The sequence below is a fragment of the Rutilus rutilus genome (assembly GCF_951802725.1).
Source record: "Rutilus rutilus genome assembly, chromosome: 25".
NCBI classification, from domain to species: domain Eukaryota; kingdom Metazoa; phylum Chordata; class Actinopteri; order Cypriniformes; family Leuciscidae; genus Rutilus; species Rutilus rutilus.
The window spans coordinates 18,553,449-18,566,612 of NC_140229.1; the positions used below are offsets into that span (position 1 = coordinate 18,553,449).

The 13,164-nt window shown below is 38.0% G+C and overlaps 1 protein-coding gene across 2 annotated transcripts in view; it reads left to right on the top strand.

Moving 5' to 3' along the window:
* The window catches only part of gfra2b (GDNF family receptor alpha 2b), a 72,080-nt gene that overhangs the window by 42,139 nt on the left and 16,777 nt on the right, over positions 1-13,164 (top strand). For both annotated transcript variants that reach the window (XM_084400226.1, XM_084400227.1), the window contains exon 4: positions 6,899-7,283. In XM_084400226.1, the coding sequence (XP_084256352.1) occupies positions 6,899-7,283 (385 nt within the window). The remainder of the gene's footprint in view (positions 1-6,898; positions 7,284-13,164) is intronic.

Sequence of the window (13,164 nt, forward strand, 5' to 3'; positions counted from 1 at the left end):
AACACACATCCAAGCACACGTTCTGCTTCAAAAGCAAGACTGGAAAAAGCACTCATAACATAAAAATAATCAGACATCTTGTTACATGGCTCTCCTGTTCATTTGTCAGTGAACAGATGACCGCTCACATCTGCTTGGTTCTTTAAACCGAAGAATTGCCATTGAACCCGGGTATGATAGATTCTCAAGACAGGAAGGGGAGATAAGAGGATAATAGAAAGGGACTTTTTTGAAGAAAAAAAAAAAATAGCCACACTAGAGAGAGCAGTGCAACATTAAAGGATGTTTTCGATGAGTGTTTCCAATTGATTACTGTGGAACAGCCAGCTAAGATGGGCGTGATGTTGAAAGAGCGTTTATGCTCTGCAATTGCCAGCGGATTTGAAAGCAAGAAAGGGTTCTGAGGAGCATGGATTAATTTTTATTTTAGCCAGGTGCCGGGTGCATGATAATCAGATTTTACTGAGTTTTTTTTTTTTTTTTTTTGTGAGGATGATGCATAATAGAAAAGACAGTTTCAGGTTTATGATAGTAAGAATATAGATGTAGAAAGAAAGAGAGAGTCTATGTAAGAATTTCAAATTTAGTCCTTTGAAAAATTCAAAGTCAACATGATTAGGAGATCTAAGTCTATAAGAGCTGGAGGATATCCGTTAGCGTTCCCGTTTTTCCTAAAGGTAGTTGCTCTTTAGTCAGAATATGCAGATTGTTTTGAATGGCTGTCAATGCAAGAAGTGCATTTTTTTTTTTTTATACTTTGACTCAGTAAGAATGCATTAAATTAATTAAAAAAGACAGTAAAGACATTTATAATATCACAAATTAGGGCTGGGCGATATGGCCCAAAAAATGATCACAATAAAAAAAATTGTATTGCTATAATTATCGCGAAAAATGTCAAATCTTTATTTCTTTCAAGTTTTAAGCCATTTTTGCTCAGATTTTCAACAGACCATTAATTGTGTTTTTTTTTTATTCTTTACACTTTTCCAGGCAGATTTGAACAAAATCTTAATAGAAAAATTATTTCTTAGTTTCTGCATGTGCTAACCGGTGATATTGTTTCAAATCATGAAACATTTGTGTTGTCTGAATTTGATGACACGTATCTTCAGCAGAGTTTGCAGCGCAGGCTGCAATATTTAATAATATTACATTTTTGTCTCTTAGAAATGCACATTTGACAGTTATTGAGTTGAAAGTAGTAGTAGCATCCAGTTAACAACCTCATTTTTACATGGTCAATTTTAAATATTCTGACAGTTTTATTAAAATTAACAATTGGTCTCCCATACATTTGGATCATGATAACCACAGTAAAAACCACACAAATAGCAAGCTCAAAAATGTAATTATAGGGTTTCTATGGTATTTGTATGAAAAAACAGTAGCCTAACTGCATTTAGTATAAATGCACAAATGCTATAGCTTAATCACCAAAAAAATTATGTAATTATATTCTATTACTCCTTTAATGCATTTAAAAGGCTATGGGCCAGATTTACTAACAGCTTGCGCCAGCACAAACCTTCTTTTTGAGTTAAAAAACTACTGTCGGGATTTACTAAAGACATGCAGTGCAAAATTAGCGCTGAAAAGGCGTGGACTGAGCTGTTTTTGTGGCTGACCTTATTGCATATGCATTTGTAGTTTCCCTTTCAGATGCAAAATTTATGTGAGGAGAACATTTAAATGAATCATCCGTGGCCCTCAAGTCACTGTTGAAAATGGTGCAGATGCACATAACATTCCCAAAAATGCTCTCTAAAGCTCTCCAAAAAGTCAAACAGGGTTTTCAAGCCATGTCAGATTTCCCCTTTGATTTCCCCGGTTCAGGACCATGGACAGCACACAATGTTCCCCCGACTGCATTTACCTTGCCCACAATAGAGTTCCATATGTCCCTTTAGCGAGCAGGTTGGACATTGTGATTTTTAAGTATTTTACTGTAATTATTAGATTTCTCAACTAACACTTCCAATTCTTCGGCAGAAAACTTCTCTTTCCGCAGCCTCTCCTTGGTGTGTGTTGCCATGCTGTTTCCTGAGAAAAGCATATGTGTAAAATCTGCATATATATATATATATATATATATATATATATATATATATGTGTGTGTGTGTGGTGTGTACATGTTTGTCAGATTGCATTTAACAAGCTGTGCCTGTCGACCCGCACCTGATGAGCACCAGCTCTGCTTATTTGCGACCCAATGCTAATTTGTGCTGCTCTTGGTAGATTGTGTTGGTCATTATATAAATGATTTGACTGCGCTTGTGTTCTTAAACTTGCACGTCAGCTGAAGATCACGCGCAAAACTTGTTCCTCCCATCGGCGCATTTGTGGAATTGCGCTCTCACGCTAATTTGCCCTGTTTAGAAAATCTGGCCCTACATGTCTACATTAATAATATAATACAATTTGATATGAATATTCCACATATCTGCCACAATACCATGGTGCAGTTAGTGTTACTACAGTAAATCCAGGGTAAATGGACTGTATCGTTCTGACTGTATCGTTGCACACTGTGTTTCTCCTGTTTTTCATCTGGCTTTAAACTAATTTAAAACACCAAGACATTTGAAATCAAGCGCTTCTCACTGGATCTCACAGTGCTGTAATCTCACGATCAGCGAATAAACGCTGTTTGAACTTTGAGCCGAGCCGATAAATGGTCCGTGTGGCGCGGTTCAAATGAGTAGCACTGTTTCGTTCCGCTTTTGGCACATAAAAATGATATCGAACATTTATTGAACTCTTGTTATCATATTTTTATGTCAAAACTTTTAATTAAATGACTTCATTAATATGTATAGTAGTAGTGCATTACTGTTTAAGCCTAATTTAATATGTTTAACATCGTGAAATTTCTTCACTCATTCAAGCTGTTTTAAAAGACTGGAATGGACCCTCTTCACAGACTGTGATGATGCACTTCCACAGTTATCAACATCACAAATCTAGTGAAGTTTTCTTTGATCATTTAGCACTTCTGTGCGAGTGTTTCTAATGCAATGGCTGACGGCAAACATTCAGTCTTTTTGACAACTGTAATCAGTCTCTCTATTCCTTTATCCCTCTTTTGGAATTCCGTGGAAACACTATCATGGATTTATTTTTCCTTTTGTTATTGGAGCAAATTGGAATTCAAAAATTAGGAGATGAGCACTAGGCTGCTGCAGGTTAGTAGGAAAATATATTATTCAGAATGCATATTTGGAAAAGAAAATAAATTTAATTTCAGCAGGTTTCAATATAATTCATGTTAACAGAGCACATGATTCACTGTTTTAATACACTCACAGCCTTAAAACATAATAATCTCCATTCTCACGAGTAACTGTCTGTGGAGTGCTGAACACTGCTATCGGAAACATCTGAGCCATAATTAGTAGAAAGTAGAAGTAGTTGTTGTGCAAGTAGTCCATTATATATTCTGAAGCAAAAAAAAAAAGTTTAAGGAACATAAATATTCAAGACATGATATCAAAACATAACATTTCAAGTTTAATTAGAACCACTTGATCATTTTTAGTAATGTAAAAGCAGGCTTTTTAATAAATGCAGTTATTGCCTAAGGACCTGTAGGGGTTTGTGAAGCAGAAGAGAGTTTGTGAGTCTGGCGAGAGAGCAAGGATGTTTTTGCCAGAGAGGTAATCAGCGGACAGGTACACTTTCCACTTACATGACCTTGTGAGAAGCGAGGCCTCGGTGAGATCTGTTTTGAAGCCCCTGCCCGATTCCCTCAGCTTTAATAAAACATGTGCGAGCGTGCAGCAAGGAAGCGCTCTGAGTCGCGGATACTGTAAAAACCTTGTCTGTCAGAGAGATAACAGGGTAGCTCTGGCGTAGTGCTAATTGGCCATTGCGTTCCTATATGCAAAGAATATTTATCACTTCTGACAGGGCTTGAGAGCATTTCTCTTTTTTTCCACTTGAACAGTTTTGCCCTTTGCAGACTGTGAGATTTATTAGTGTATTTGAAGATGCACAGTGTGATAATTAGTTTTGGAAACATGAGGAAATGTTGGCCAGTGTTCCTTTGGGGTAGGATGTTTAAAACTGCTTAACATGCACACACTGGTTGACACACACACTCATTACAGATAAAGGGGGACTCTGAGTCTTTGCTGCCAGACCCCCCTTAGCCAAAATGTTGTATTTGACCAAGCTATGAAATATTTCCCATGTGCTTTGCTCTGTTTAACAGCAACATTATGCAATTTTGTTACAGCATACATGGTATTTTTTATCTCCATCCCTGTCACTTTGCCTTTATTCTGCATCATATGAATAGGACCATGAACAAAAAATACAAAAACATATTTAATACACATATTTAAACATAACTAATACACTTTTTGCACTGTATGTTATTGATTCACAAAAAAGAATCAGCTCATAAGAGTTAAACATTTCCATTTGTTTGGAAATTGGACTGCACTGTCATGCTCTATATGATTGATTTACAAAAGCAGGGGGTCAGAGTCATTCGTTCAGGAATCTTTCTGCACTGCTTGCGCTGAGTGTTTCTGAATCACGAAAAAGAACAGATTATATATAGTTAAAAATATTCATGCTTTCAGGAATCAGACTACACTGGTCACCCTGTATGTAATTTATCTTTTAATGTGTTTTTTTGTTTTTGTTTTTACCAAAAAGAAGTGGGTCTTAAGAATCGGACTATCCTGGATGTACAAGAAGTTTTTAAATCACTTAGAAGAACAGGTTCAAGAGTAATTCATTTATTCATTGTTATTAATTCAGTAAAATGAATCCGCTCATAAAGTTCATTTGTTTGAAAATCAGACTACATGGTCATGCTGTATGTTACTGATTCGCACCAAAAAATCTGTTAAAAAAAAGATTTAATTCAGGAATCGTAGTACACTGCATATTTCGTGTTGTAAACCGCATAAACAAAATGCAGTTATGACAGTTATGGTCCAGTTATGACATTTTGATTAAACATTACAAAGTAAAAAAAAAAAGTTTTTGGTATTTTTTTAAAGGAGTCATAATGTTGTGTTACCTTGGATACCCAAATGCTCTATTATAGTATTTTAGGCACTTCTAAAAAAGAAAAGTGGAAAAAAAATCAACACAGAGCCCCTCAGACCCTTATTTCTAAAGGCATTATTGGATCGCGAGATCTGATGCGATGTTTTGGCTGTCGTGGACGGTCATTATAATAATGCAAATGAGGGGCGCGTTGATTGGTTGCAGGAATGTATTTTACTACTTCCAAGCGGTACAAAAACATAGACAAAATACTGCAATAGCTCAATAAATGTGACGGTACTTATTGTTAGTGAAATTGTAATCACAACCAAAGAAAAAAGAAAAAATACACCATTGCCAGATACATTCTTACAGAAGCCCCACTAACTGAAAGCTATTTTCAAACTGCATGTTTTGCATGAGTTTGGCTAATAATGTTTAGTGGTATATTGTTTTCATACTTGCATTTAAACAGTTTTAGCCACTGAGCATGGACTCCTGTACCGTCACTACTGTAGCTGCTAGTGTAAAACAAAGTGGAAAGATGTGGCTAGCATTCGTAGAGTCCATTCCCCGTGTTTACCTCGAAGGTAACGTTACATACAATAGCCGCATTAGCAGTTAGCTGCTATTTGTTAACCACAGTAGAGCAATAAAAACACAGTCTTACCTTTTCAATTTCTGGCAAGTCCCTGATGGTTGGGATGGCACCTTTTCCCAAACGGAGCTTCGAGGCCAAGTTCGCCTGATACTGCCCCAAATTTGTAAATGATTCCGGTGTAAAATGTTTAGCACACACACCTAACGATACGCCACTTGAAAGAGTTGTTGGGACAGCGTCATTAAAAATGAATTTCATCCACTGTTCCCTGATAGTTTCGTCCGTTTTTGGTAGATAAAACACATTTGCATGTTGTTTGTGGCAGTCACCCACAGAGCATCTCAGGTGTGCACTCGATTTCTCCATCTTTCTCGAGTCAACTAAACTGAATCTGAGGGGGAGAGGGGCGGTCTTCCCGCGGCATAGGTTTGCGGTGTCCATATTTGGTATATCCTCCCCCGTCGTGACGTCAAGAAGGGGAAGAAATCAAAATCTTGTTTTTTCGTGCGCGTGCACGTGGCCTATTTTACAAACCCCGAGGTAAACAAACGCTTCACTTTTAAATATCGGCTTCCCGGCCAGTGTATAATCATTATGCAATCATAACATACATTGATTCTCGTGGAAAAGTGAAATTTCTACATTATGACTCCTTTAAGATGCACTAAAATAAAAAGTTAAATAATCCTGATACATGTTTCCTTAAACTGTAGATAATTAAATATTGCCAGTGTGGCATGATTCTCATCTTGGAGCATGACAATGACAAAGTCATCTCAAAAAGATTTCAAAAATCTGAAAAGACTATCTTCTAAATGACAAGCAAGAGCTATTTCACACTGAACCACCCAAGACTTCTAACAATGGCTTATCCAGCAGTTCTCATTGGGTAAAATCTAATTAAACATGCTTCAAAGGACAAAAGCCTGACTACCATAAAGCCGCCTGTGCACATTGAAATGAAAAACGCTATTAGAGCACATGTTAGCTCTTATCAAAGAGTCAGAAAAGGTCATAATATGTCATGGTTTTCAAACCGAGATGTGAAAAGAGGCTAATTTGGAGGACACATGCGCAGCTAGGGTCATATTTAATAGATCCGCTTGTCTTGATTAGTTTCATATATGTGCCTTGCAAAATACTTTTATTAGAAGAATACATGTGCACTGACATTTGCAGGTCCAAAAGCTGAAGCAACCTGACAGTATGTTGCCTGAGTAGAAAAATCTGGTTTGTCTCTGTTTAGCCAAGCATGCTGACCCTCACTGTTGCCCTCTATTTGTGTGCCGACAGCCATGGACTCTGCTTCTGCAAAAGGGAATCTGTGTTCTGACACAGGCAAGCCCTGCAACCCATGCCTGGACGCCACGAAGGCCTGCAACCTCAACGACACCTGCAAGAAACAACGCACTGCACTCATGGCCACCTGCAACCCTGCAACTCCCATTCAGCAAACTCACGAAACCTGCAACCGAAAACGCTGCCACAGAGGTCTGCGGCAGTTCTTCGACCGTGTGCAAACGGAATTCAGCTACCCGTTACTTTTCTGCTCCTGTCGGGATAAAGCGTGTGCTGAACGTCGCCGGCAAACCATCATGCCTGCGTGTTCATATGAAGAGAAGACAAAACCCAACTGCCTTGAGCTAAGGAGGACCTGCCGTTCAGAGCCGCTCTGCAGGTAAGGTTATCCCGTCCGGGTCACGGCACCAGAAACGCAACAAATTTCATTAGGGCTTCAACCAAACTATTTTGATAATCAATTAAACATTTGCATGCTCCATAAACTCTGAAGTTTTAAAGTCCCAATTTTCTTTGACTTTTAGTATGCATATGTTGGCATTTAGGTTATCTATAAGCAAGTGTGCTCCAGAACCATGACAAAATTCACATTTAAAAAGATATTAACGAGTTTGTTTGCCCATAAAATCTTTAAGATATTAGGTTAAACTTATTTGGCTTGCTGTCCACTGAAGAGGGGCTCGATGAAGCAGGTTCAACTCGAGCTTTGATATACCCCCCCAGTGGCTAAAAGTAGGATATGATAATTGAAGGGCAAGGTACCTGAGATGAAGGTGGAGTTTGGGGAGGTGGAGGGATACTGGAACAGCTGATGCAAGAGAGAGGTAAGCGGCTGCTTATATACTCAGGCTGTTGATTGAAAGATTAGATGGGCTCACTCCTCCCTAACTTGCGTTTAGGAACTTCATTAAGCTTTCAAAAACCAATATGCATCAATGATTTTGATGACATCACTGCACTTCAGCTTCTCATCAGATTTTCTGTCCAATCAAATGCTCTTTAGAATCTGAAGCGCCCTGCCCCTAACCAGCCATGGCTCGTCTGTATGGGCTATTCATCCAAAACATAGACCTCTATAAGAACTGAATCAATAATAAATTGTAAATGTGTTCAGCATTCTGCAACAACTATTTGGGGATTTAGTCAACTAACTGTTAATCGAATAGAAGAGGTTTGGTCAAACTACATTTTATTAGTCGTTTAGTCGCAGATACTAAACTCCTCAGGAAGTGGCGAAATCACAATAACAACAAACCGTTGTGCTTTTGTAAAATAATGGTGCTTTCTGCCGATTCAGTCTCAGTGAACTTCAGCGTGTCATAGAAACAAAATGAAACTCAGCGCAACTTGCCTCACAGACATGATAAATATATCTATAGAAAGCTTGAAATGTCTACTTTTAAATGAACAAATTCAAATGGAAAATAAATATTCTCAGATTATGTAATCCCTATGAAACATGCGGATCGGCGCGTCCACTAGCTACTGCGGAGATGACGAGTCATCATCGTCGACTTAATCTCTGCAGCCTAAAATACAGAAAACATTACCAATAAATTAAAATGATTTAATTTCTCTCTCCTTTTTTTCATGACACATTCATAATCATTACGTTTGCTTTATGCATGCGTTTGAGCGCTGATTAGGTACATGTATTTTATAGGCAGTTAAAGGCTCATTATTATGATTTATGGCTTAATAATATAAATACGAGATTAGTCGACTAATTGCTTAAATGAACGACTACTAGTCAACTAGAAAATCTTTAGTCGAAGGCAGCTCTAGTTTTTTTATACTATTTTAAGTCGTAACGTGAGCAGGATATATTAAAAATTAGCGCATGGCTTCGCAGGCATGTATTATTATAATAGACATTACTTTCTTTTCCTCAAAGGAATTCCTCCACAACTTGAAATATTCTAAAACAACATTCAATGAGTGCTACTTTAAGGCAATTCTATGTGTGTGTCAACCAAAAAATGAATCTGACCCATTTGAAATCTACACAAAATGCCTTATTTTAAAGCGACATTAGGAGATTAGGAGGAGAAACAGTTAGACAGACTCAGCATTAGAAACAGCACTGACGAGTAGAAGAGATAACAACAGTGCCAACATAACTTAAACACTTTTTAAACTACACTTCCTCAGCATAATTATGTACTGTTTTGCTTTAGTGACAGTTTCACATTAAATCTAAAGGAGGAATCTATTAGACTGGCATAAGAGCTTTTGAGGAGCTCAACGGCTCTGGACGAGTTGTGATATAAACAAAAATGCTATTGGCTTATTAAAAAAAGGGGAGGAGCTGCTCGATATGTCCCGCCTGTCCTCCTGTTGCCCCCAGCATGCAGAAACCCTGAGGTATTTTGTGAAAAGTGCAAAGACCTACTTATTGAGTAGCTGTTGAACGGACAGCAGAAACCGAAAAGAGGTTGGATCAGTAGGCGATTCATATACTGAACACAGATTACAAACATTGGATCAGCAGGAGATCCATATGCTCAAAAACAATGTAGAGATTGAATCAGTAGGTGGTCAAAAAGCAATTCACTACAGATGTAACTGATATGTAATCTATATAGCCAAGGGCACACAACCTATTAGAAGCATATTATTGACCCAAACACTCATGCTGACAGACAGCCCGCAGCAGCACTGCATTGACTATAACATTTGATCAGTATACAGTGTATCCAAGCATGCAATGTCTTGACCCTGTCTTATCACATAATGTCTTAATGTCAGAAGTACCAAAATCATTGACCGATCACACAACCAGAGAACACTTGTAGTCTATTACTAACATTTAGAATAGATGTTTTATTGAGTGGGGAGTGTTAATTAACCTAGTATGGTGAACTACGAGAAAATCGATTGGCTGTGTGTCAAATGAGCCTTTCTCTTTAAAGCCTGCGCTCACCTCACCCCAGTTCATGCGTCATTCATCAACGCTCACCCGGGACTACAAGAGATGGCCTGAACACAAACCTGTCTTTGAAAGGCATTAAAAGAAAAAGCAACTCTAGAATCTTCTTGCTCATAGTTAAAAAAGAAGTTAGGGGTCACAAACACTATTTAACTGAATTGCAAGACTGGAGATTGTATTAAATGAAATGCAACAACACTAGCCACATTTACATGGACACTTTTAGTTTCAAATGGAATGACGAAGAGCACACAAGAAGCAAGCACTTGTGGGACAACGCTGTCATGCACCACTTCACAGATGATGAGTCGAAAGAGAATTGTATATTGAACCTACAGTCATTTATTATATTCAACAACATCAGCTTGTGTGTCATTCATCACTACACCATTTCAACGTCATCACACATGCACAAAACTTTTCAATCTTATCGAAAGTCGAATGGATTAGAATAAGTTTATCCCACCTCTCTCAACCTGATCGGTTTAGGCATTCGGATTGGACTTTACAATGCTCCATGTAAACACACTTACTGTTGTGAATGAAATGCCATTTATTTCTTTATAAAACATAAAGTACTTTTTGGACCAACTAACTTTTAAAACAAATTAATGAACTTGTAGTGTAAAGGTGAAGCATGTCATATTTGTGCCACTATAGTGGCACCAAACAGAAATGCAAAAAAAACAAAACAAAAAAAAACACACTTTTAAACAAGTTTCAAACTCTACACCCAGACAAACAAATACTCTCGAAACAAACAAATCGATTGCAATTGCATTTGGTACTACCAGATGATCCCACAGTAGCTGCACGGGTCTCGAGCTGTCTGGCAGACATCTCCACATGGATGAAGGAACATCACCTGCAGCTCAACCTGGCAAAGACTGAGCTGCTCGTCCTCCCTGCCAATCCGTCTCTACAGCACGACTTCACCATCCAGCTTGATTCATCATCAATCACCCCATCAAGGTCGGTCAGAAATCTGGGAGTAACGTTTGATGACCAGCTGACCTTCACAGATCACATTTCAAAGACAGCTCGATCATGCAGGTTTGCGCTGCACAACATCAGGAAGATCAGGCCTTTCCTAACTGAGCACGCAACACAACTCCTCGTCCAGGCCCTGGTCATTTCTAGGCTTGACTACTGCAATGCTCTTCTGGCCGGACTTCCAGCATGTGCTACCAAACCTCTTCAGATGATCCAGAATGCTGCAGCTCGTCTTGTCTTCAACGAGCCCAAGAGGGCCCACGTCACCCCTCTGTTAATCTCTCTGCACTGGCTACCTCTCGCTGCTCGCATCAAGTTCAAGGCATTGACGCTTGCTTACAGATCTATCACAGGCTCAGCTCCCTCCTACCTTCACTCACTCCTACGAGCCTACATCCCCACCAGACGCCTACGATCAATCAACAAGCGACGTCTCGTGGTTCCATCACAGAAAGCCACAAAATCACTTTCCAGATCATTCTCATTCACAGTTCCATGCTGGTGGAACACTCTCCCCACCCTCATCCGGAATGCTGAATCCCTGACAACATTCAAAAAACAGCTGAAAACCCATCTCTTCCATGAGCACCTAAACTCATAAAAAATAAAAAAATAAAAATATTAAAAAAAAACCTTTCCCTTAAAATCCCACTTATCATGCTTATGCTACTCTGAATAATGCCTGAACTTCGTATTCTGAACACTTCTTGCGTTGTTGTCTTTTGCCTCTTCATGATGACTCGCTTAATTTAGTCCTGATTTGTAAGTCGCTTTGGATAAAAGCGTCTGCTAAATGACTAAATGTAAATGTAAATGTAAATGTACTACAGTATTAGTGATGCAGAATTTACACACTTAAGGAAGTAGCCTATTTCTATAAAAGGGTATAGAAAACTTTCTTAAGTACAAGCTTTGCTCAAGCTTCCTTCACTCAAACTTTATGAAAATTATTTACACAACGTCACAAAAATTGTAAGATGGAACATAACAGGATGGAAAATCAGGAGCTAAAGCTAGCCATTGCTTGAGATATCAACTTGAAAGTAATGTTGATAACTGTATTTCGATAGTTTCATTTAATTTTCTGTAATTTATCAAACAGGATGGAATGTTTTGAAGTGACACACCAAATCTAAAACTAATGCTACAAAACAGTACCAAATCCCCATTTCAAACTTTAAAACCATTCCAGAGTATTTCAGTCAATCATCATCACAGTCAGACGTAAACTGAACAAGATTGCTCTATGACTCACCCAGATAATTTCACCATATTGGAAATAACATCAAATGGCACATGCAATCAGCGTTGTTTGGACTGTCTCAAATTTACAAGCTGGATATTAAATAAATCTAAGGACGTAGATAACACAGCATTAATGTTTATACAATTGTTTCCCCAACAGACATGATGTCACTTCCTGGGGGATGATGTCATTGGGAAACTTGATTTCAGTTAAAGGGATATTATAAAAAAAAAAAAAAAACTACAGTATGAACTAGGATGAAAAGTGATTACCTATTACCTATTACCATTACCTATTAAACAATTTTGTAAAAAATAAAATAAATAAAAAAACTTCTGGTATTGTTCATTTGGGAGTCACACTTGTGTTGTCCGCGGTCAAAAGTGACCAAACACCTGAAATGTAATTGTTGTGTAATATATTCTTGTGTGATGCTGTGTTGTAACCACTAGTTTTAGATATTTCTTTTGTTGAAACGTTGATTTGAAGTGTCAGTTTTTGCATTCATTTTACTATAGTCAAACCTGAACACAGGGAAATATATTTTGTTACACATAACTCAAAATTCAATAAAAATGTAACAAAAATGAACAGAAATACTTTATCAGAGCTTAATCACCCTGATTTCAACCTCTAATTTGAGACTTCTGGCTCAGTTTTGCCATACTGTTACAGCCACTCCAGTTCAGTTGATTGTGTATAATAGTGTGTTGTGTGTAAGTGATTGTGTGTTTGAGTGGGTGTGTGTTTTGTACTCTTGATATTTTAGAGAGTCACTTTTTTTCTGCATTGTGGCTGATTTGTAGATTGCACACACACAAAAAAAATCTCTGTATTTTCGTATTTCCCATTCATTTCCTATGACGGCCATTTTTGACCACGAACAACACAAGTGTGAATATTTATTTATGACCATTTAGCTTTTTCGAATCAAGCCCACATAGCGACTGCCACCGAGTTTCATACCGTTCGGATGAAGTTCCTTCCTCAAGTATGAGCTCCATATTTTCACTAGGCTATATCATACTATACAATATGTGCCATAAAAGCCAGATGCACCATACAATGTGCTATAAAACATAAAACATGTTT